The 25,367-nt window shown below is 42.2% G+C and overlaps 1 protein-coding gene across 1 annotated transcript in view; it reads left to right on the top strand.

Annotated features, from left to right (window-relative positions):
- The first annotated feature begins 5,640 nt into the window (after positions 1-5,640).
- Positions 5,641-25,367, top strand: part of BBS2 (Bardet-Biedl syndrome 2) — a 33,092-nt gene continuing 13,365 nt past the window's right edge. Inside the window, exons 1-9 of the mRNA XM_007090186.3 lie at positions 5,641-5,757; positions 10,713-10,940; positions 15,847-15,972; positions 16,237-16,299; positions 17,100-17,177; positions 20,485-20,589; positions 20,673-20,759; positions 23,787-23,922; positions 24,167-24,306. Coding sequence (XP_007090248.2) covers positions 5,641-5,757; positions 10,713-10,940; positions 15,847-15,972; positions 16,237-16,299; positions 17,100-17,177; positions 20,485-20,589; positions 20,673-20,759; positions 23,787-23,922; positions 24,167-24,306 — 1,080 coding nt within the window. The remainder of the gene's footprint in view (positions 5,758-10,712; positions 10,941-15,846; positions 15,973-16,236; positions 16,300-17,099; positions 17,178-20,484; positions 20,590-20,672; positions 20,760-23,786; positions 23,923-24,166; positions 24,307-25,367) is intronic.

The following is a 25,367-nucleotide window of genomic DNA, read 5'->3' as shown; positions in this document are numbered from 1 at the left end:
AAATTCTAGTCAGACTTCTCCAGTTTTCTCACTAACGTCCTTTTTCTCCTCCAAGATCCAAGCCAGGATTGCATTTCCTAACCATGTGCCCTGAACCTGGTCCACTCTGTGCCAGTTTCTTAGTTTGTCCTTGCTTTTCATGATCTTGGCAGTTTTGAGGAGTTCTGGTCAGGTATTTTGTAGACTGTCTCTCATTTTGGGCTTATCTGTTGTTTTCTCCTGATTAGACAGGGCTTACGAGTTTGAGGGGAAAATACCACAGAGGTGAAGCCCCGTGCAGGATAACGTGACTTACCATATTACTCATCGTGGTCATTCAGTTGAGATGGCATCTGCCGGGTTTTCTACCAGTTCGATGACATGCATGGGCGGTGGGGGGCGGGGCAGAAGCAAACTGGAGTTGAAATTAGTTTCTGCATCTGAAAAATGGGGATAATATTACCTATCTCACAGCACTGCTGGAGGATTAAGTGAGATTGTAATATGAGTAATTTAGCAGTCTGCTACGTAGTGAGTGCTCAACAGATGTTAGCTTCTATCATTAGTAGTAGTGGTGGTACCTTTTCTCCTGTCTACTGACCAGAAGGAGCAATTTCTGTTGTTGTTGATTTTTTTAATATGTGACATGCTGCTAAGTAAATGGCTTGCAATCTGATTCTTCATTTCCTCACTTCTCACATGTGTGACATGGGCTAACCGGAGACCCAGATGGACAGCCTCACCCCCATGGCCCGCAGCAGACCCACTGCAGTCACGTGATGGGAGTCAGGTGATGAAGGGTTGAAGGAGGGGACATCTGGGAGGGCTGCTCGTAAAGCGTTCTTACAGAGCCTGGCCCTGTGCTGCCCTGCTCTCCTCCTGCCCCTCTGTGCTCTGAGGAGAGATCCTAACGGCCACTGCCCTTAAGTTTAGGGAAATTTCAGACTGGGGTCTTTTATAGGCGGGTTCTGGGGCAGTAAGGGTGGGGAGGGGCTGTGGATCTGGATCTCTGAAATTCACAGACATCTTCCACTCGCACACTATATTATCCTTTTTTTTTTTTTTTTTAAGAGAGAGAGAGAGAGAGAGTGAGCAGGGAAGGTAAAGAGAGAGAGAGGGAGACACAGAATCTGAAGCAGGCCCAGGCTCTGAGCTGTCAGCACAGAGCCCGATGCGGGGCTCGAACTCATGAACCGCTAAGATCATGACCGGAGCTGAAGTCGGATGCTTAACCGACTGAGCCACCCAGGCGCCCCTCGCACACTATTTTAAAGTGTGTGTGTTTATTACAAAAGTACAAACTTGCTGTGAAAACAGCAGACATCACAGTGCACAAAAGAAAAGTCCAAAGTCCTCCTCCAGGGGTGCCTGGGTGGCTCAGCTGGTTAAGTGTCTGGCTCTTGATTTCCACTCAGGTCATGATCTCACAGTCGTGAGATCGAGTCCCGAGTCGGGGTTTGTGCTGGGCATGGAGCCTGCTTAAGATTCTCTCTCTCTCTCTCTCTCTCTCTCTCTCTTTCTCTCTCTCTCTGCAAACCCCTCTCAAAAAAAAAAAAAAAAAAAAGGTCCACCTCCAGCTGGCCCCCTGCCTCAGTCCACTGTCCAGAAGTCAATCCTGTGACTGACAATGGGAGGCCTTCTGTCCCAAGGGTCCCTCTCAGCTGGCCTCTCTCCAGGCCTGTAATCCAGAGTCCTAAGGCTCACAAACTTCTGTTCTTTACACCTGCACACCCTCTAGTGGGAATGCTTCACATAGCGAGGTGAGGACGTGGGTGGGGGGCAGGCAGGTGGCAGGTGTGGCCCAAGGCCCCTGGGAAGTTGGGCATCCCAAGATGGATCTCACCTAGTTTCCACCATACCCTTCTGTCTAGCTAGGTGGGTTTTCCCCCCCCAGGGATAAGAAGGAACCAGGAACAATGCTACTTGCTAAAAAAAAAAGAAAGAAAGAAAGAAAAGACACCAAATTTATTACAGCAGCGATCCTAACGAGCCAAAGGCAGCTTTCCCACCGAGAGGTAATAAGCCCATAATGCGATAAGAACCATTTATGGGAGCCCTTATTAAGTGCCAGTCATGGTTTTACTTCTATTAATTTGTATAATTATCACAACACTCCCCAGAAGTAGGACTATGGATATTTCTCTTTTGTAGAAGAGGATGCCGGAGCTCAGGGAGTTCACTGCGGGAACAGTATGTGCAGTGGTTAGTAGTTCAAGCCCTGGAGCCAGACCACCTGCATTTGCTATCCTTGTTCTGCCACTTACCAGCTGTGTGACCTTGGGCTTGGGTTATAAACCCCCTGTGACTCAGTTTCCATTCTTGTAAAATGGGGATGACGACAGAATCTGCCTCCGAAGCTGGCTGTGGGCATTAAGTGAATAAGTGTGTGTGTCAAATGCTTGGCACAGAGAAGGCACTCAATAAGTGTGTACGTTAGGATTCATTGATGGACCCGAGTCTCAGTGCGTGACTGGTGGAGGAGGAATTTGAACCCAGTTCTTCATACTTCGAGACTTGTGGGCTCATGCACTATGTAGGGCTGCCAACCTAGAGCCCACCAGCAGAGCCCCAGGTCTCACTGATGTGAAGATAACAGGAGTCTTCCCTGAAAAGCCAGTGATTCCTGGGGTGGGGAATCATTGGAGGTAGGGAACACTCTGGGACTGCTGGTAGGGGGAGAGGCCTCTCTGGGCCAGCCTCTCCTAGCTGTTGTTCCTTCCTCCTTGGAAAAGAGCCTCCAAGTCCTCTGCTCTGTCCAGTGGCAAAGAGGCAAAAAGGATGGGGATTATCTACCCTTCTGGGGATCCTTGCTGAGTCTAGTTAGGATTGTGATCCAAAGACTCAAATATTCCCAATATGGCAAATACTCCCAATAAATACTCCCTAATTAGGATTGTGATCCAAAGACTCAAATGCTCCCAGATACTCCCCATATGGCAAATGATGTGATTTCCCGGACCCCTCCTAAATGTGGTAGCAGATATGACTGTCTGGAATTATGATGTCCAGCCTGTCCCCAAAGATGGGAGGGAGTTATGAAATGAGGGAAAGGACAGTCCAGGCAGAGGGTAAATGTGAGAAAAGGTAGGGAAGCTAGAGACAGCAGCAGAGACGGGATCGAGTTCGAGGCAAGAGGTGGCAAAAGAGGAGGCTTGCAGAGGCCAAAGGTGGTCAGAATTTGATTTCCATAAGCTGTCAAAGAGCTTGAGCTCTCTTTGGTAGAAAATGGGGAGCCAATGAAGGGTCATGAAGGGAGGAGGAGACAAAGGAAAAGTTTTGTCATCTGTAAAATAGGGTAAAATAGTACCTGCCTCTTAAGGTTATTATAGGATTGAGTGGGATGATCCACATGAAGTCTTAGAAATGATGGCATGTAGAAGATGCTCAATAAATGTCAGTGATGCTGCTGCTGCTGATTGCAACGTCCTGTTAGGAAGAGAAACCATAAAGGTCCAGGCCACCAAGGCAGTACATAAAGTGAGTGAGGCTTCACTGGGTAGGTGGAGACCAAGGCCAGCCTCACAGGGCAATCCAGTTAGACATGGACTTGTCCACCTGCTAAGCTCCTCGGTATGGCTCACAGCCCTAGGTGATGTGACCTCTTTCTCACTCACTAGGTTCCAGCCACGTTGTCTTCTTCCTGATCTTCGAACATGCCCAACCTGGGCCTTTCCCCCTATTGTTGCCTCTGTGTGGGAAGCCCTTCCCCCACACTTTCTAATGGCTGCTGCTTTCTTGTCATAAAGATCCTAGTTCAGGTTTCTCCTGAGAGGCTTTTCCTGAGGCCTATCCAGCACCTCAGCCTTATGACCAGACAAAATGATCTTACTTGCTTTCATGGGTAATGTTTGTTGCTCCCTACATCCTCTAGGTTGTAAACTCCACAGGGGCACAATTACATCTTTCTTGTTCACTGCTTTTTTCATAGGTCCTCCGACACTGCCGGGCATATGGAGACCCTCGATAAATGTCTGTCTAAAACTGATGGCCTGAAGTGATCTCTAGTAGAGATTCATGCCTTTCAAGCTGTTCGTGGGACAGGTGGCCTATCAAGCTGAGATCAGCTATTAGCAGAGTGGAGTGGATTCAGTCTGATGACAACTTCATGGAAGTAGGGTCTGGGGGTGGAGGGGAAGGACACTTCACAAAACAAAGTAAATTCTGATGGATGAGGGCAGGGGGACAAGCCCAGGGCAATTCCCACTACGGGGAACTCCTAGGAACTGTGATGTTTCCCTAAGTGACAGGAGAAGTGGTAGGGCAGAAAGGGGCTGGGAGAACTCAGAGGCAAGGCCTATCAGAGGAGGTGCAGAGGTCCATTGTCTGAGGTCTGACATTCCATCAAGGATCTCAAATTTAGTCCTTTGACATGATCTCCAAAAGAGGTTGTACCTAGTCACAGACACACCGGTAGGCTTTAAGAAAGATGTTCATTTGTACAGCTGTAATTACAAAACCCAAGTAACAAGAACATTTTAGAACTCATCTTTTAAGACCTACTTACAGCATCTGACACTGTTATTTTCCTTCTCCCTCTCTTCACTTGGCTTACGGAACACTATGCTCCTGGTCCTCCTTCCTCAATGGCCGCTCCTTCTCAGTCTCCTCCTTTGGTTTTTATTAATCTCATCTCTCACTTTTAAATGTCTATCTCCAGAAGGCAGCCAGAGGGAGCTCTCAGGGCCTTTGTACCTGCTGAAACACTCTTCCAGGCTGAATGCCTCACTTCAAGTCCTTGCCTAAATGTCAATTGTCAGTGAGGTCTCTTCCCTGCCACCCTATTTAGTACCCCACTTCCTCCAACCCTCTACCCCTCTTTCCTCCTTTAACTTTATAGTTCTTATTACCAAATGACCTAACACATGTATTTCTTGTTTAGTGGTGGTCTCTGGTGACAAATATGTTAGTGCCAGGAGAGCACCAGTGGAGTAGTAAACGCTATGTTTACTGCTGTACCGCTTTTGTCTAGAACAGTGCCCGACACACTGTGTACTTGAATGAACGATGAGAAGTTCTGTGACGTTTCAATTATGCACGTTTTCATTTAAAAATATATAGGGAATTTTACAAGCGGGGCCCTGGACTATTTAAACATGAGAGTCTAAAGCGTGATTAAAAAAATTACCCGGAAAGGATCGTATAGTTAGTGCAGGTAACCACTGTGGTTTGCCTCGACTAACAGTTAAATCAAAAGGCAGAGCAGGCATCCAAGACACTTTTCTTGAATTAATGACCCTTTGGGAGTGCGGTACTAGTGTGTGGAATCTGCAGGGGTGCAGCTTGGTTGTGGTGCTAGGAGAAGCCCCGGGGGTGCAACGGCTCAGACCCATTCGTACAGTGGGATGGAACTGGGTCAAGTTAACAGCAACAAAACACGCAACTCCACCAAAGAAAGAGAACCAACCTCAGGATCAGGCTCTCGGACCACGCAGGCGCAGAAGGACCCGGGCGGAGCCTGCGCAGCCGCAGAAGAGGCTCGGCGGGCCTGAGCGGCCACAGAAAAGAGCGGGCGGTTTGGGGGCCTCCTAGATCCCGCACTGTTTCGCGCCAGGTTTGAAGCAGCTGAAGACGGGCTGCTCTGGCCCCCGAGCCCCGCACCGCGGCGGGTGAGGCCGGCTCCGCTACGCATGCCTCGGGCGGCGAGCCCTCTTCTGAGCCATCATGCTGCTGCCTGTGTTCACCCTGAAACTGCGCCACAAAATCAGCCCCCGCATGGTGGCCATAGGGCGCTACGACGGGATTCACCCGTGCCTGGCAGCCGCCACCCAAGCGGGCAAGGTAACCGCTCCTACCACACCGAGCCCGGGTCCCTAGTGTCCCCAGGATCTCCGCAGGCCGCTCCGATGCGACCCGCCCCTCACCCTGCGACCCCGCCCCCAGCCACGGTTGCCCGGCGACCGGGCGGTAGCGTCGGTAGCCGTCCTTCCCGCGCAGAATAAGGAAGAATAATGGGGTCTCGCATGAAGGGCTTTTTTAAACACTTAACTTTACCTGTCTTCAGGCATTTAGACTTGGACAGTGTTGGAGTTCCTGTGTAGATAGGGAGCTTGGGGAAGAAAAGTCCCCAGAAGGGAAGGGGCTTGGTCAGGGTTAGGAGTGGTAGCCCACCCCAGAGTTGAGTCCAGGGCCTCTGCCTGTCACTCTGGAGCTCCTTCCACTATTTTATATTGCCTCTCGAGCCAAACAACTTTACAGAAAAAAAGGAAAAAAAATACAAAGACCCCTAAGTTAAACAATTAAAATTTCACCTGATCTTTATCCATGTACATTTATGTCTTTTCCTATAATTTATTCGCTAAGTACCCGTTAGGCGCTTACTATGTGCCAGATGCTGTGCAAGGTGTGGGAGTCACAGAGGTGAAAAAGACATGGTCATTTAACATTCAGGAAACTTAACACCTCCCTTGTGCTAGATGTTGGGGATTCGGAGATAAAGCTGGAATCCCTGCTTTCACAAAGCTTATAATCCTGCAGGGCTGCAGACAAGGCAAATCAAGGCACTGATGGAGGCATGACCAAATACATGGAATACAGTGACACCAAGCGCAATAACTTTTAATAGGGACAAGGCTTCATTACATTAATTATCTCCTCATCCTTGCTACAATGCCAAGAGTAGCAGCATAGCACAGGTCTGGTGATCTTGGCTCTAGTACCTACTAATTTCATGACCTTGGGCAAAGTTCATAATAATAGTATCTGCCACATAGGGTTGTTATAAGGACTAAATAAGTTAATACATGTAAAGCGCTTGGCATATGAGAAATGTAGGCATATAAGCCACTAATTGTTAATTGCTATTTTCTTTTTGTTACTCCCACTTTACTGATTAGAGTAGCGGTTCAGAGAAGTTCAAAGTAATACTTGAGGTCATGCAACTAGAAAGTGGTGGCAATGAAGTTAAAGTACCTGTTCTTGACCCAGTGTGGAGTTTTAAAAAGTGTTTATTTATTTTTGACAGAGAGAGACAGAGACAGAGAGAGAATCCTAAGCAGGCCGCGTGCTGTCAGCACAGAGGCTGACATGAGATCTCACATGAGATCATAACCTGAGCGAAATCAAATGTCAGAAGCTTAACGGACTGAGCCACCCAGGTCCCCCAACCCAGTGTGGATTTAAAATGTGGATTTAATAAGCTAATATTTACATAATGGTTTAAAGTTTTCTTTCTTTTTTTTTTTTAAACTTTACGCATTTTGAGAGAGAGCAAGAACGTGCGTGCATGCACAAGTGGGGAGAGGGGCAGAGAGGAAGAGAGAATCCCAAGCAGATTCTGTGCCATCAGCGTGGAGCCCAATGTAGGGCTTGATCCCACCCACCTCAAGATCATGACCTGAGCCAAAATCAAGCGTCGGAGGCTTAACCAACTGAGCCACCCAGGCTCCCAGTTTATAGTTTTCAAGACACCTCTACCTATGTTGTATGTTATGTAATATGCCTTGGGATACATAAGTAGAAAGTCATTACAATTCATTTTCTTTTTTTTTTTTTTTAATTTTTTTTTTAACGTTTATTTATTTTTGAGACAGAGAGCATGAACGGGGGAAGGTCAGAGAGAGAGGGAGACACAGAATCTGAAACAGGCTCCAGGCTCTGACCCATCAGCACAGAGCCTGACGCGGGGCTTGAACTCACGAACCGCGAGATCATGACCTGAGCCAAAGTCTGACGCTTAACCGACTGAGCCACCCAGGCGCCCCTACAATTCATTTTCATTAGGTAGTATAATGTAGTAGAGCCCCTAGCACAGAACCTGGCATGTGGTAATGTTAGTTACTGTTAAGAGGTACTGACAAATGCCAAAAAGAAATTCGTATAGTTCTGTGGGTGCATGGCAGCTAAATAAATGGGCTGAAAAGGTCCCATCAATATTGGCCCCACCCCTAATGTGTTGAGGGCTTACTACTGCCGCACACTGTTCTTAGCTTTGCAGTTGCAAGGTTGAAAGGGACAAACCTCACCCATTTGGAGCTTACATTTGAGAGGGGGAGCCAGACACCAGGCGGAGAAAAAATAAAATACGTATATTTGTATTATATCATATTTGTAAATTTTAATTTTTATATTTTATTTATATGTTAACATATATTTATATATACATATAAATAACAACAGATAATGTCTCCATGGGGGGGGGGGTGGAAACAGTAAGGGGATAGAGATGATGGGAGATTGCTATTTTAGACAGAGTGATCCCTAGGCCTCTAATAAGATCATTGTAGATCAGAGATTTGAAGAAAAGGAGGAAACAAGCCCCACATATTTGTGGAGTAAGTGCCTTCCAGGCAGAGGGATCAGCAAGTGCAAAGGCCTTGAGGTGGAAGTAGCTTGGTGTGTTCCAGGGAAGTGAGGGCTCTAACGGAATGAGGGAAGCAGTGAGGTAGCCAGGGGCGGGATCATATAGGGCCTGTAGGCCGTGTAAACATCATTGTTTTGGGTGATGGGGTTTGATTAATGTTTTAAAGGATAACTGGCTGGTACTGCAACAGAGATGCAGGGAGCTAAGCCTAGCGGTGGAAGCAGGAAGATCAGGCAGAGGTTTTTGTGGAAACCCTTTCATTAGAATGTGATCTAGAGTGAAAGGCAGGGACACTGGAGTCTAGGTCTGTTTCCGGAGTTGGAAAAAAAGAGACAGAGGACGAGAAAGTCCTGTGGCCTGTGTAATTGGATCTTTTCTTTAGAACTTTAAACAAATCTGGACTTATGACCTGATATTTTATATTAAGATTTAAAAACGGTAGTATTTTATGATCCAAGTAATACCGGAATATATTCTTTTTTAAAAATAATTAAACATTCCAGGTAAGGCTGAAGCCCTCCTTGACCGTTGGAGCTCACGTCTCCAGAAACAGGATTTTGACATTATGAGTAGGATTCTGTTGAGAATGTGAATCTGACTTACTGGAATCTGGCCTCTGAGCCTGAGCAAGGATTTTATTTGTTTTGTTTCGAGCAAGGATATTTTAAAAAGGGGTTTCTTGCAAGATGAACATTAGTGTTTTCCTCTGGGGACATTTTTTCTCTCGCCCATGGGGCTGAGGGGACCAGTTGTATTTCTACTTTCATTAGTATCCCCTCAGAATAAATGTTGTGTGAACTTCAGCCAGTCACAGAGAGTGATCCATTTGTTGTGTGACTGAGCTTGGCTTTTTCCATGCCCGAGGGACAAGTAGGTCTCCCGGAACCCGAGAACGGCAAGAGGGAAGCTAGGGAGAAGTCGGCTCCTGGGAATCTCAAACTCTTTCTGTTCCAATAGCAATGCACAGCAAGTCCAAAAGTGATTTCTCCTCCTGTTCTCCAGCCTAATTACTGGGAGACTCTGAAAGAATTCTTTTGTTCCGAACTGTTAAAAAAGGAAGTAAGACATCATGGCCAGAGTGTAGGGTCTGGAACCAGATGCCAGGCTTCAGGTCTTCGCCCTGTCACTTAACAGTCGCCAGACCTTGGGAAAGGGCATTAACCTTTTTGACCTCATCTGTAAACCCGAGCTTGCTGTGAGGATCAAATGCAGTAACACTTATTAAAGCACATTATAAAGTATTACACAAATGAGGACATGAACATGATATTCCATAGCTACATACCTTTTCTGTGTATTTCCAGTCAATTCCTTTGAAAATTATTTGTTGTTGAACAGGCTGTCTTGTTTAGGTAATAACTTAAAATTAGTCCTATTTGGATTTCTACCAAAGGGATGAAATACTGATTTAAAGTCAGTGGATTTTAAAACTGGAAGAGGCTTAAGGGGTCCCTAGTGCAGTATTTCCCACCGTTTTTTTCTTCGTAGAGACTGTGAAGATTTCCCTAATGAAATTTTAATACCACAGATATACTACATGTCTGTTTTTGTTCTGTGCCCTTTTGGGGGCCACAGCCATGTTAGTATCCAATATACCTCTGCCCCACATCCAGTTACCCCTTTTGGGATAACACACACACACACACACACACACACACGTGTGTGTGTGTGTGTGTATGTATATATGTATATGGTAGTTGAAACTGCTCAGTTTGGACTAATTATTTAATTCCGTCTTACTAGTATGGTCTGTGAAACCTTGAAGAAGCTTGATCGTGTGACTCAGTTTACATTTGTAAAACAGATCTACTAACTGCCAGACTTTGAAACTACCAGTTTTAACCCTTAAAACAACCAGTTTTTTTTTAAGTTTTATTTTTTAAGTCATCTTTACACCCAACATGGAGCTCCAACTTACAACCCTGAGATCAAGAGTCACACATTCTTCCAGATGAGCCAGCCAAGCACCCCTAAAACAGCCAGTTTTAAGGGTTAGGAAGTGAGTTTATGAGGTGCTGGGATGAAATATGCTAAAGGAAGTGTTTATTACTGTATGCTGTGTGATCTTCTTAGTGTGTAGCAACCACATTGTAGCTGGTCACGCTTCTGGAAGGTTGATCAGGAAGAGGCTAGCTCATAAGAGTACTTGACATCCTGCTGGTGGGTAGCCTGTAAGCTGCCCCTGGAAGCAACAACTGCATCTTGTCCATTACCTTGTTCTTCGCAAGGCTAAGAACCACTGAATTTCCATAATTTATAGTGGTTGAAAGCTAGCAATACACATAACTGTGTATGAGTGTTTTGTTTTGTAGGTGGTTAAAGTGACCTCTTGTTAGTGTTGATATCTGTTAATACCATGGGTCTCTTAATAAATGTATGTTAATTTTACAGTTTTGGTATTTTACGGGGATGTAATTAACTGTTTTTAATTTAGGTTTTTATTCACAATCCTCATACCCGGAGTCAGCATGTCAGTGCATCCAGGGTCTTCCAGAGCCCCCTGGAGTCTGATGTTTCACTTCTCAACATCAACCAGGCAGTCAGCTGCCTGACTGCAGGAGTACTGAACCCAGAACTTGGCTATGATGCTCTTTTGGTGGGGACACAGACTAATCTTCTGGCTTATGATGTCTACAATAATTCAGATTTGTTCTACAGAGAGGCAAGTATACCCCTTTATAACAATGATATTCCCGTTACTCATTAATGTCCATTGGTTTTTTATGATTGAAAGAGATCAGACATTTATTTTGGTTTGCTTATCGTATGGCTCTTGTGACGTAAACAACACGGAGATTTTTCTATTTACATCTGCATTATCTGTTTGACACTTACTTGTTTTAATTTTTTTTTTTTTAACGTTTTTATTTATTTTTGAGACAGAGAGAGACAGAGCGTGAACAGGGGAGGGGCAGAGAGAGAGAGAGACACAGAATCCGAAACAGGCTCCAGGCTCTGAGCAGTCAGCACAGAGCCCGACGCGGGGCTTGAACTCACGGACCGTGAGATCATGACCTGAGCCGAAGTCGGACGCTCAACCGACCAAGCCACCCAGGCGCCCCGACACTTACTTGTTTTATCATGGTTGGTAACCACTTGGTGACACTCCAGCTTGTTTCCCATGAGGTATATCTGTGATACCACCATCTGTCAAGATCTATTGAGAACTCAGCCAAGAGCCAGGAAGTCAGTAAACAGACCTCCTGGTGGCTTTGCATTAAAGTTTAGTATAGTAGTTTATAGGACAAGCGCTTACTGTGGCCTGCCATCTATAGGCTCCTGCAGCTTTATTTATTTATTTATTAAAAAATTTTTTTTAATGTTTATTTATTTTTGAGAGAGACAGAGTGTGAGCAGGGGAGGGGCACAGAGAGAGGGAGACACAGAATCCAAAGCAGGCTCCAGGCTCCGAGCTGTCAGCAACAGAGCCTGACATGGGGCTTGAACTCACAGACCGCGAGATCATGACCTGAGCCGAAGTCGGATACGTAACCGACTGAGCAACCCAGGTGCCCCTAGGCTACTGCAGCTTTAATACTCAAGTTATTCATATTTATTATAGAAAAGATATGGAAACAAAAAAAAATACTCATAATTTCTCCATCTAGAAGTAACACGTAACTCTTAAACTGATTTTTACTAAGTGAAATTATTTATTTATTTATGCATTTTTTATTTTAGAGAGAAAGCACATGCGAGGCAGAGAGAGAGGCAGAGGGAGAGAGAGAAAACCCCAAGCAGGCTCCATGCTCAGCACAAAGCCTAACACTGGCCTCGATCCCGTGACCCTGGGATCGTGGCCTGAGCCCAAATCAAGAGTCAGATGCTCAACCAACTGAGTCTCCCAGGCACCCCACTAGGTGAAATTTTTTATGAAATGTGATCATTTTTTTACCCTCTAACTTATATTATTATAATAAGATTTTTTTTTTAATTTTTTTTTTTTAACGTTTATTTATTTTTGGGACAGAGAGAGACAGAGCATGAACGGGGGAGGGGCAGAGAGAGAGGGAGACACAGAATCGGAAGCAGGCTCCGGGCTCTGAGCCATCAGCCCAGAGCCCAACACGGGGCTCGAACTCACGGACCACGAGATCGTGACCTGAGCTGGTTGGACGCTTAACCGACTGAGCCACCCAGGCACCCCAGATATTTTAAAATATACTTCACTTACCGTACAATTCACCTATTTAATGTACAATCTAATAATTTTAGTTTATTGAGGGACTTACTCAGCTATCACCACTATCAAGTTTGGAACATCTTAATTATCCCTAAAAGAAACCCCATACCCATTAGTAGTCAATCTTCATTGTCCCCCAACCTGTCTTCGGCAACCACTAATCTACTTCCTATCTCTGTAGATTTGCCTGTTCTCGACTTTTCATATAAACAGAATCATATAATATATGGTCTTTTGTGACGAGTTTCCTTTCCTTAGGATGATATTTTCAAGGTTGATCCATGTTGTAGCATGTATCAGTATTTCATTCTTTTTATGGCTGAAGAATATTCCATTTTATGGACATGCCATGTTTTCTTTATCCACTCATCATTAATGGACATTTGTGTTGTCTCTACTCCCTGGCTATTGCACACAGCCTTTTTATTCAATGCTATATTGTGAGCATCTTTATATGAAGTCACTGTATATCCCTGCATCATTCTTACTAGGCTCTATGTTTTTTTTTTTCATTTTGTTAATATATTATAATTTGCTTAATCTGTTCTATATTGTTTCATATTTATGTTATTTTCATAGTTTCTGTATTACAGTTGATACTTTGATAAGCATATGTCTTTGCCAATTTCTCTGATTATTTTCTAAGGATAAGTTCCTAGAAATGCAATTACCCTTTTTTTTTGTATTTTAAAATTGAGATAAAATTGTACATACAGTGAAATACACAAACTTTACACGTACTATTCAGTGAGTTTTGATCCCTGTAACCAACATGCCCAATAAAAATACAGAACATTTCTATCACTTCAGGAAATATTGTTGTGCCCCATTCCAGTCATTTCTTCTATCTTACAGACTTTCACCGTTCTGATTTCTGTCAGCTTAGCTTAGCTTTCCCTGTTCTTGAACTTCACACAAATGGGATCATACAGAATGACTCTTGGGTATCTGGCTTCTTGCATTTGGCAGGTCTGTGAGAGGCATCCATGTTTTTGCAGAGAGCAGTAGTTCTTTTTGTTGCCGAGTGGTATTCCTTTGTGTGAATATTACAGTTTGTGTATCCATTCTTCTGATCATAGACATGTAGGATGGACATACTGAGTCATTTCTACTTTTGGTCAGTTATTAATAAAATTGTTAGAAATATTTCGGTACTTGTCTTTTTGTGGGTATATGTTTTAATTTATCTTGGGTGACACCTAGGAATGGTTGTACCAGTTCACACTTCCCATCAGCGATGTACGTGAGTTCCAGTTGTTCCATACTCTGTCAACATCTGGTTATGCCGGTCTTTTTAATTGTAGCCATTTTAAGGTATGAAGTGGTGTCGTATTTGGCTTCATTTTGCATTTCCCTCATGACCAGTGATATATAACACCTTTTCTTGTGTTTATTTTCTAGTCGTGTGTCTTCTTTTGTGAAGTGCCTAGGTCTTTTGCCTTTTTTATTGGCAGTTTGTATACACTATTGATTTATAGATTTTCTTTATACAAATATACATATACAAATATACAAAATGCCTTTTTTATTGGTAGTTTGTATATACTATTGATTTATAGATTTTCTATATACAAATTCTTATATATTTATATAAAACAATGTTTACAATATATATAACAAATAACAATACATGTAACAAACATATTCTCCCAGTATGTGGCTCATTCCAATAAGTACGTGTCTTTTGATGAGCAAAAGTTTTTGATTTTGTTGAAGTGTAGCTGTTCAGTTTTTTTTCTTTAATAGTTGGTGCTTTTTCTGTCCTGAGAAGTCTTTGCCTATTTCAGGATCACAAAGATATTCTTCCTATGTTTTTGTATAAGACTGAAATTGAGTGTAGGATGTGTATGTGTGTATATATACTTCTAGGGAGAGAGAGAGAGAGATTGGTGGCTTTATTTTAAGAAATTGGCTCATGCAGTTGTGGAGGCTGGCAAGTCCAAAATATGCAGGTTAGGCAAATTCTCTGGAGATCCAGGGAAGAGTTGATGTTGAAACTTAAGTCTGAATACAGTCTGGTGGCAGAATTCTTTCTCCAGGGGTTCAGTCTTTTTTCTATTAAGGCCTTCAACTGATAGGGTGAGGCCCACCCACCCACATTATAGAGGGTAACCTGCTTTACTCAAAGTCTGATTTAAGTGTTAATCTCATTTTAAAAAATACCTTCACAGAAATGCCTATAATGATGTTTTTGATTAAATATCTGGGTACCATGGCCTAGCCAAGTTGACACATAAAATTAATGGTGTCAAGAATTGAGCTTTGGAATTATTGAGTTAAAAATCTTTTTTAAATGATGAATATTGCTAAATTGTTCTATATAAAGACTACTGTTTTCCACCTTCCCCTCAGAATATGAGAGTGTCTGTCTTATCACACCCCAACCAACAATGGATAATCTTGTTATTTTTCATCTTTCTAATCTTAAAAATGAAAAATGATATATTGTGAGAATGAGGATTTTCATGTTTGGTGGTGATTAGTATTTCTTGTGAATTGCCTTTTTGTTTGTTTATTTTTTGTTTTTTTCGTTTTCTTTTTGGTTTGTTTGGTTTGTTTTTTGGCTTGGGGTGTTTACCCTTTTCTTATTTATTTGCTTTTTATTAGCTCATTTAAAAAACAATTAGTCCTTTGGCTCATATATTGTAGGTATTTTTTCCCAGTTTATTGTTTACCTTTTAACTTTGTCTTTTGAGTTATTGGCCATTTAGCAGTTTTGATTTCTAATAAGTTTTCTTTCTTTTATAGCCAATTTTTAAATAGTTTTCCTACATAAAGGTTATATAAATAAGGACTGTTTTCCTAATAATAAACAGTTAGTATTTCCAAAGATTTCCTTGAATTTTCTAAAAATAAGTTAAATTATGCTTATATACTTTATTCAAGAAGTCTGGGACATTTATTAATTCTGGATGGTTTATTACTCTTTGTACAGAATTCTTAGTAACTTTACAAGTAAAAGGACTAGTAGCAAGAGAACTGGGTAATAAGCAATAAAAAGATTTCCATGCAAAGTGGTTAAAATAGATTACAAAAGTTTGGGCGTTTAAAAGGCGTAAGTTTGATTCTGTCAAGAATTGGGCCCCTAGAACTAGTAGTTCTAGAGAGCCTTGGATTTTGTAGCAGTTTATCGCAGCAGATTAGTGTGAGAGGCCAGTGGCCTGAGTTGATCCTGAATCTGTGCTCATCCTGGTAGAAGCACAAATAAGCCACAGTGACTGTCCTCAATGGACAGTCCTGGGCTGCCTCTCACGAGACCACGTGGCTTCTCACAAATGACGACAGAGGGATTTGAGTGTCCAAATAAAAATGAGGATCTATTTTATGTCCACTGTGCCTGTGCATCAGTGTAGCTGAGATTTTATGTCTTTTTTTTCCTTCTTAGGTTGCAGATGGGGCCAATGCAATTGTGCTGGGAACACTGGGGGACATTTCCTCTCCTCTTGCGATTATTGGTGGAAATTGTGCTCTGCAGGGTTTTGATCACGAAGGAAATGATCTCTTTTGGACGGTATACAGAACAAAACATTCTCTTAATCCTCCCAAACATTTTCACTGAATGTTCTTTATGCTTTGTTTGTTTGTTTTACCCTTGGCTGTAATGAATAAGAAAAACAAAATGGAAACATGTTTTCTAATTCTGTACATAAAAAAAGAACATTTGTAATTTGAATAACACCCATTGGTGGTTTGTATAATCCTCTTTCATGTAGCTAATGCATTTGGATTAAGCGAAAAAAGATGGCATATTAATGAGTTTTGGTTTTATTTTCAGGTTACTGGAGATAACGTTCATTCCTTGGCCTTATGTGACTTTGACGGTGATGGTAAGAAAGAGGTGTGTGGAGGAGGAGATACTTATCTTGTGTGCTCAGCTGAATAATTTCCCCTTGACAGTGACATTAGTGGTTAAGACAAGTTAACACTTCTCTGGTTGATTTTGGTGCTCTGTTGCCTAAATGACAAGCCAACTGGCCTCATTTGTCTTTCTCTTTTGAACAATGAATCAGTTGTATTTGTCTGATGTAAAGATCAAGGCCGTAATGTTGCAAAGACACAGGACGGGGCGGTGGGGGGGGGGGGGGCAGAGCATTTGATGGGACCACAGCCATATTCACAATTACAGCTGCCTTCGGATGCTTTGAAACCATAATTGTAAGTAGTTTTCAACTGTGACTTTTTCAGGAATCTGAAAGTTTTAGAGATTGGCTCTTAGCCTTTGAAAGTATTCTAATGGTTACTCTAGAAGTTAGCTTCTTGAGTAGCCAGCCAAGTGCTGTACTGGGCACCGGCTTACCTGTCTCTTGTCCGTGGATACTGGTCTCTGGCATTTGAAACCGGGCTTCCATCTGTGGGCAGAGAATGGGGAGCATTTTCAGGTGCTTGGTGGAAGAACATATTCTGGAAGGATGTGCAGCCCACATGGAAGGATAGTCTGTAGTGGCCACCTTTTCTTCACTAACCGAAGGTGTTGACTTTTGCAGTAGAAGGAACCTTCCTGACTACCAGATTATAGGGAGCAGATCTTGGGTAGCAGGAGCAGTGTTTTAAGTACTGTGCACATTTTTTGTTTCATTTATGGAAATTTTGCTGTGTTTGCTTGTTGAACTAAATACGCACGATTCTTTTTCTTTTCAGCTCCTTGTCGGATCAGAGGATTTTGATATCCGAGTTTTTAAAGAAGATGAGATTATAGCAGAAATGACAGAAACAGAGGTAAGAAGTGCCACCTCAGAATCATGGTAACTGTGGGCAAGATAGATCAGCACAGTGAAATGTCACATCTGACAAGGGTGCTGGGATATCTTCTCACAACCCAGACAGTTTTGAAGTAAAAATTGTGGAGATTGAACAGAACTGCATGTTACAGAGAAAGACGCACTTAAAAATCCTGTATCAAGGTATATTTTCAGAGTTGGGGGGAGGCAGGGGTGGCCGCTGGGGAAGAGAAAAGATACGTTTTGAACAGACTGATTAAATAGAGAAAAATTGTTGAGTACTTAAAGGCCTTTCTTTTAATGAGTTAATACATATTAATAATAAGAACACTAATAATGGTGACCATTTATTGCGCACCTGATATATGCCAGATACTGTTCTAAGTGCTTTACGTAAACTAACCCATTTAATCCTACAACAGCCCTAGTAGGAAGATATTATTATTTCTGTTTTCCTGATGAGGAAACTGGTGTTAAGTTCCTTTGTTCAATTACTCAAACACAGACATGGCTGCGAAGTGGTGTGGTCAGGATTTGAAGATTGTCCGCCTCCTCCTCATCGTGTGTATTAAATGGGCTTGAATGAAGTACACAAACGAGGGTTTTAAAACGTTCCCTCTCCATTCAGATTAAGTACTTCTTAGGCACATTTTTTTAAGGTAAACTTAAAATCAGATGTTGGAGAACTGGAAACCCGTGGGTTTCTCCGTGATTAGGATTGCTCATGGAATAGAACCTGGGATGTTTCTGAAAACTTTAAACTTCATTTGTCTACAGATCGCCCTTATCCGTTGTAGTTTTGGCATTCTTAGGATATTTATATGCTGCTGGTTCCCCAGGATTGGGCAAGATGGAAACAGAAAAACGAATTAGGATATTCTGAAAAAGGAAGGAGAAGAGGATAAACGAGCAGTGGCTTGTGAACGTTCTAGAGAGGCAGAAAAAAACAACAGAAGGGAGTCTTAGTAGTCAGATTTTGCTGGGATCCTGCAAAATTTATTCAGGTCGTGTTTGGGTCTAGATCAGAAAGCTTGAGGCACTGGCCTCAGGGCCCATCTTGACCACTTGTCTTTGCTTCTTGCCACTTACAAAAGCTGTCTAGGAAAGTCGGGCTTCTGTTCCACTACAAAAAAAGACCAAAAAGCAAAACTTGCATATTGATATACAAAGTGTTATCCTTGGTTTAGCTAATATACCTTTATCTTATAGTGAGGATCATAGATTTTTACTTAGTTCTACTATACTTTTTATATATTCACAGTTATTGGGGCACCTGGGTGACTCAGTCAGTTAAGCGTCCGACTTCAGCTCAGGTCATGATCTCACACTCCGTGAGTTCGAGCCCCGTGTTGGGCTCTGTGCTGACAGCTCAGTGCCTGGAACCTGCTTCGAATTCTGTGTCTCCCTCTCTCTCTCTGACTCTTCCCCGTTCATGCTCTGTCTCTCTCTGTCTCAAAAATAAATAAAAACATTAAAAAAAACTTAAAAAAAAGTAATTTATATATTCACAGTTATTGTAATTATAAACTGCTAGTTATAGGTAGAGAAAATTAATGACCCTATTGAAAGTTAGGAGGTTCTGTTTAAGTGTATGTGCTTAATGTGTGATTTTTTTGAAGAGAGAATCCTTAGCTTTCATTAGGTTCTTAACGGGGTTTGCCACTTCCTACCGTCCCCCACCCCCCCCCCCAAAAAAAAGCCAACTTGAGAGTCACCTGTCAGTAGATGCTGTGTCTTGCATTATTGTTTTTCTTTCATTCAAATTTGTAGTAAATCTTTTCCTGTTGGGTGGGAATCATTCAGATTTTGTTGGATTTCTGTTTATTGTCAATTCTACGTGTGAGGAAGGTGCATTCTTTGGAAACACCTTTTTCCTAAATCCTAGAAAAGGACAGGAGAACATGAAATAGAGCTAAGGTTATGAAAATGTGAACTTTATAAAATTGTTCATTTCAGGGCCATTTTCCTGCCCTTTCGGTTGGATTTTGCTCTTAGCTCAAACGCTGTTTAGCGGATCAGCAAAATTATAATTCATTTGGCAGTTGGATAGTACTGAGTGTTGCCAAAAGAATGCCTTGAGCGAAATAATTCTGGAGTCCTACACAGCACTTTGTATTCAGAGTTAAGTGAAGTGGGTGGTTTTGTAGAAAAGCTGTAGGTGTGGAGGAAATTATATAACTATTCTCTGCTTTATACAATTTATTTCTTAATATCTCTTGTATTAGTGTCAGAATTAGAAAGTGGATCTGCAGGAGCAGAGATATCATTACGTTTTGGTTTTAACTTTAAATAAAGGATAATTTTATTCAGTCTCTAAAATTTTATCCTTTTAAGCATATTAAATCCCCAAACAGTCCTGTAAATATTTCTGTATGACGTACACATTCTGTACAGCACAACAGTCACAAATCCAGGTGCTTGGGTTTGTACTTTTCAAAAGATAATGTTTTCTTCTAAAAAACATCTTTCATCTGTAGCAAATAGGAAATTATGTCATAGAAAAGCATGTACATGAAAGATATTCAACTGTGGGTTTTAGAAGTCTTTTTATTTTATTTTATTTTTAAGTTAATTTATTTATTGTTGAGAGGGAGAGAGAGAGCACAAGCCGGGAGGAACAGAGAGACAATCCCATACAGGCTCTGCACCGTCAGTGCAGAGCCCGGATGCGGGGCTCAAACTCATGAACTATGAGATCGTGACCCGAGCCAAACACGAGAGTCGGACGCTTAACGGACTGAGCCACCCAGGCGCCCCGACAAGTCTGTTTATTTTTTATTTTTATTTTTTTATTATTTACATGATCTCTCTGCCCACTGTGGGGCACAAACTCATGACCCTGAGATAAGCAAGAGTGACATGCTCCCATGGAGCTAGCCAGGTGCGCTGGCAAGTCTTTAAAATTTAAACTGTAGGATATGGTAAGTTAAGGAAACTGGAACAATCATTAAAACGTTTTGAGTTAGTGTGTATAACAATGTCTGTTGTGTATTTTCTATATCCTGTATACTCTATTTCATCCTCAATTGCTCAATTTTATTGGTGTTTTTTTAAACAATTTGCCAAAACTTGCCACATAAGTTTGATTTAAAATAACAGACTTTATGAGTTTATTTAATTCTCATAACCCAACTCTGAAATAGATGACATGGATCAGAAAGAAGAGAAATACATTCCCCTCTAACAGATTTAAATCTAATTTTAACATACTCAGTGGCAAGGCATGCGATTTTATAAAGCCATACTCCACATGGAATTGAACTTTAATGAAAAGATGTTGTGTTTTTGTGTGTTATCTCTTGCAGATAATCACCTTTCTCTGCTCCATGTATGGTAGTCGATTTGGTTATGCCCTTTCCAATGGCACAGTTGGAGTTTACGACAAAACAGCCCGATACTGGAGAATTAAAGTTAGTATAATTCAGCCTCCAATATTCAGGGCTTTTAGACATATTGAGAGACTTCTGCACTAATTATTGAAATTCCTTTTCAGTCCAAAAATCATGCCATGAGCATTCATGCTTTCGACCTTAATTCTGATGGAGTGTGTGAACTGATAACTGGCTGGTCCAATGGGAAGGTAAGTCTAAGCACAGAGTTCAGGTATAATTCAGAGGACTGGTTGTCTGAGATCTATTTGCTGCAGGAATCAGAGTCAGTAACATGAAAATATGGACTTGCCCCCCTTTGCTGTACTTTTCAGATTTAACTTCATAACGTTTGTACATTTTTTCTTCCTGGTGTAGTGTCAATACTGCAGAGTGAGTGAGTGGACTTTTAGTCTTTAAAGCCCTATTTGGGAGAAAATTTTCAGGAAGATATTTCTAAATCTCTTCCCTGAAGGAATGAGAAGCAATTTAATCAGGTTGATCTAGGTGTAGGCTACTAAAAAAAAAAAAAAAAAAAAAAGGAGTTGTAGGGCTCTTCTGTAATAAAACTTTAAGACTGACTGAAAACTTTGACTTAGTGGGAAGAATCATGATATCATATTGTCTTTCCAGCTATGAAATTCAAAATAAATTTTTGCTTTCTTTCCTTTTTTAAGTTCAAATCAGTATTTTCTACAGACTTCTGGCAAGTCAGGATTGTCTTGTTAGAAGCTGCCTAAGTAGCTGCCAGATCTCCATGGGTACCATTTGCCCTAGCTTTCTTGTCTGATAGTGCTGGATTGCCTGAAGGAGATCAGCTAATTCCTGCCTTCTCTTCTCTGATTTGTCTTTGCTTTGGCCAGTTCCTTATAACCTTCCTTTGGTGTTGCATGAAGAATAGTTCTATGAGACCCTTATGTTGGTTCCTGCTTCTTTAATTGATTTTCCTTTGGTATGGTCATATAAAAATTATAAGGGAAGACTGTCGTGTTCCTTAGTAAGAAATGTGACATCTTGGGGTGCCTAAGTGGCTCAGTCGGTCGAGCATCCGACTTTGGCTCAGGTCATGATATTATGGTTCGTGAGTTCGAGCCCCACGTCGGGCTCTATGCTGACAGTTCAGAGCCTGGAGCCTGCTTCAGATTCTGTGTCTCCCTCTCTCTCTGCCCCTCCTCCACTCGTGCTTGCTCGCTGTCTCTCTCTCTCTCTCTCTCTCTCTCTCTCTCTCTCTCTCTCTTTCAAATAAACATTAAAATAAAAAGAAATGCGAACATCTTATTTGTATTGGATCATGTTCTGCGGGAATATAAATTATTATGATTAATTCAAGAATTAGTAACTACTAGACTTGAGAAGTTTTCAAAAGTTGCCTTTTAAAAAAAAGTTTCCTTCAAATATGATTCTGGACCTAGATGTTTTTAGAGTTAAATGTTTTCAAAATTTTAAGGGATTTCTATGATATAATCTCTTCCAGACCATAAAAAAAGATAAGAAAATGAACACAGTTCATTATATAAGTAGAAAAACTAATATCTACACTGCCAAAAGGAACATATACAGACCCAGCATGTGAATTCAGGTGCAGAAATACTAGATGACTGCAGCCAGTCAATTAACTTTAACCTTTTGTAGGTCATTTGTGGGCTTGGAGGGCCATTCTCTCCCCCAGGTCAAAACCTCCCTGTTGGATAAAGCAAAAGAGCAGAACATCCAGAGAAATATTAATTTGTAGCCTTGCTTCTTAGTTAGTCAATGAACCCTCTTATTTGTAAAACATTGCGGAAATGCAGAAGCAAATTCAGTTCACCCTGAGAGGGTTATTTATTTATTTTTTAAAGTAATCTCTACACCCAGCATGGGGCTTGGACTCATGACTCAGAGATCTAGAGTTGCATGCTCCACTGACTAAGCTGGCCAGGGGATTCTAGGGTTAGGTTAATGTGCTAAGGGCTTTGGTAAATTGCTTCACAGGTTTTAGCATTGATAGTTTTCAGGCTTACATGTTGGTGTTATTAAGAGCATGGATATTTGAATGTGACATTCCATAGGCAAGGGATAGGAGCTAGTAGTAAGCTATGACCTAAATGACTTTATTTTGTTGTTGTTGTTGCAAAGTTTTGCCCAGAAGAATGTTTGCGAAAAGACAAAAATGGTGAATGGCATTGGCTATTTGAAATGATCGCTCTACGAGATTTTCTATAGCCACCCTTTTATTTTGTGTTCTTGCTTGAAACAAAAGTCAACATTTTAAGCAGTTATCCTTCATTGTTGTTTTTCAGGTGCATTGCTTTCTGATCATTTATTTATTTGCCTTTCTTGGGAAGAGGAGACTCAGGATAGGAGGGCTCTCTAGGGCATCCCAATAGTTTTTATGTGGAAGAGTGGCTTTTTTTTTTAAATGTTTATTTATATTGGAGTGTGAGTGGGGGAGGGGCAGAGATAGAGACAGGGAGACACAGAATCTGAAGCAGGTTCCAGGCTCTGAGCTGTCAGCATAGAGCCCGACGCGGGGCTAGAGCTTATGAGCCGTGAGATCATGACCTGAGCCGAAGTTGGATGCTTAACCAACTGAGCCACCGAGGTGCCCTGGAAGAGTGACTCTTAAAATCGGTTATTATAAAAGGTTATATGATGGAAGGTTAAGCTAGCTTGGTGTTTTTCAAACTTTAGATGTAGATATGTTTTATACACATACACGATAAAGACAAAGCTTTTACATAGAACTAATGTTTCCTGTATATGTCTATGTGCAGACCCTGTTCTAAGTGCTTTACGTGTGTTAACTTCTTTAGGCCTCATTCCAGCCCTGTGGGGTGTAGGTACAGTTATTTCCCTCAGGTTCTGCTTGTTCTTGACCTCCAGACGAGGAGACCAAGCACAGAATGGTTAAGGGGCATTCCCAAGTTCCCACAGATAGTAAGTGGATATGTACTGCCAACCCATTCCTCCAAATGAAATATTATATAAAGGCCAATATGTGAAACAGCTTTCATTTAAAAAGAAGAAAGTACAGCTGGTTGTGTCCCCTTATTGTCCCCTTGGCCCCAGTGGTCATAAGGTGCCTCCTGAGAGGCCACAGGGCTCCATGGAGCACTCTTGAAAAACTGCTAGACTAGCTGACCTTTAAAGCTGACTTTAACTTTAAAATTGTGTGTGTGTGTGTGTGTGTGTGTGTGTGTGTGTGTGTGTGTTTTAAGCTACAGCATAAGCTATTTTTCAAGTTCTTGCTTTATTTTTAGGTCGATGCTAGAAGTGACCGAACTGGGGAGGTCATCTTTAAAGACAACTTTTCTTCTGCAGTTGCTGGTGTGCTGGAGGGAGATTACCGGATGGATGGTCACACACAGCTAATCTGCTGCTCCGTGGATGGGGAAAGTAAATTGGGATGGGAAAAAGCCTCAGAAAGCCAGGTTTCCAATTTGATTGGGTCAGAATGCCAGGAAATTCGTGTATACAGTGTTTGTATTGATACCCTCTCCTCCTAATAAATTCACCAAGTTGAGGAGATGAGAACTTAGGTTTTTGGTTTTTAAGATCAGACAACTGATGATTTGAAAGTAGACCTGGCTATGCTGGGGTATTCCTCAATCTGGTGAGGGTTTTTTTTTCTTTTGTTCAGTCCGGGGCTACCTGCCAGGCACAGCCGAGATGAGAGGCAACCTCATGGACACCAGCATAGAGCAGGACCTGGTCCGAGAGCTGAGTCAGAAAAAACAGAATCTGTTGCTGGAACTCCGTAACTATGAGGAAAATGCCAAGGTAGGCCCCCATGCTGAAGGGGACATGTCGTGTGAAAAGTTGGGGATGGCAAATGTGGAAGAAGACGGAGTATAGCATGTGCCCAGCGGGACTGCCTCCTGCCCACTGGCGGAAGCACGGACGGCCTCAGCCTTTGTGCTGGGGTCACAGTTGAGAGGGTGCGTATCCTTGAATCTGGAAGTCCCACTGCCGTGCACCTAAACTATAGAAATACTTGCACAATCCCTCAAAGACCTTTACTGCAGCACTGTCTGTGGCAGTGAATGGTTGGAAGCAACAGAAATGTTGACCAGTCGTGGGGCGTGTGCTCGGGGCTGTTCAGCAGCCTGGAAGAATCAGGTGTATGTACTCGGACTGATATGGAAGGATATCTGTGGCATTACTGACTGAAAGAGTGCAAGAACAGTATGTACAGAATATCTCATCTTTTTCAAAAATAAATAACAAAAAGGTGACAACTGCCAAACCTCTGTGAGTGTGCTTGCACGTGTGTGTTTGTGTGCGTGCGTGCGTGCATGTGTGTGTACCAAGTTGGCTGGAAGATAAGCTAGGAAGCCAGACTTTAATTTGTCCTGTCATGTGTGACTGTATTTGAATTTATTACACTAAGTGAATTTGTTTTGCTACTTTAAAAGAACAACACCAAAAAAACTTGTGAAAGGCACGGTGGGGACCAGCGGGCCCTACCCACAGGAAAGGATGGGGTATTTTTCCTTGGGAAGAGGCCGGGTAGAGTGAGGGAGTGCCAAGGAGGTGAGTCCTCTGGATTCTAAAGAATGGGATTAATATCAGATGATTGGGAGTTGGTCTTTTTTTTAAAGTTTTTATTTATTTGTTTTGAGAGAGCATGCAAGTGGGGGAGGAGCACAGAGAGAGAGAGAGAGAGAGAGAGAGAGAGGGGGAATCTCAAGTAGGCTCTGCACTATCAGCTTAGAGCCCCATAGGGGCCTCCATCCCACGAAGTGTGAGATCATGACCTAAGCCCAGATCAAGAGTTGGGCACTTAACCAATTGAGCCACCCTGGCACCCCAGGGAGTTGGTTTTTGAAGCCAAATAACCA

The sequence above is a fragment of the Panthera tigris genome, chromosome E2 (assembly GCF_018350195.1).
Source record: "Panthera tigris isolate Pti1 chromosome E2, P.tigris_Pti1_mat1.1, whole genome shotgun sequence".
In the NCBI taxonomy this organism is placed as follows: Eukaryota; Metazoa; Chordata; class Mammalia; order Carnivora; family Felidae; genus Panthera; species Panthera tigris.
The sequence above is the reverse complement of the archived record's forward strand: the minus strand, read 5'-3'. Positions and strand labels throughout refer to the sequence as shown.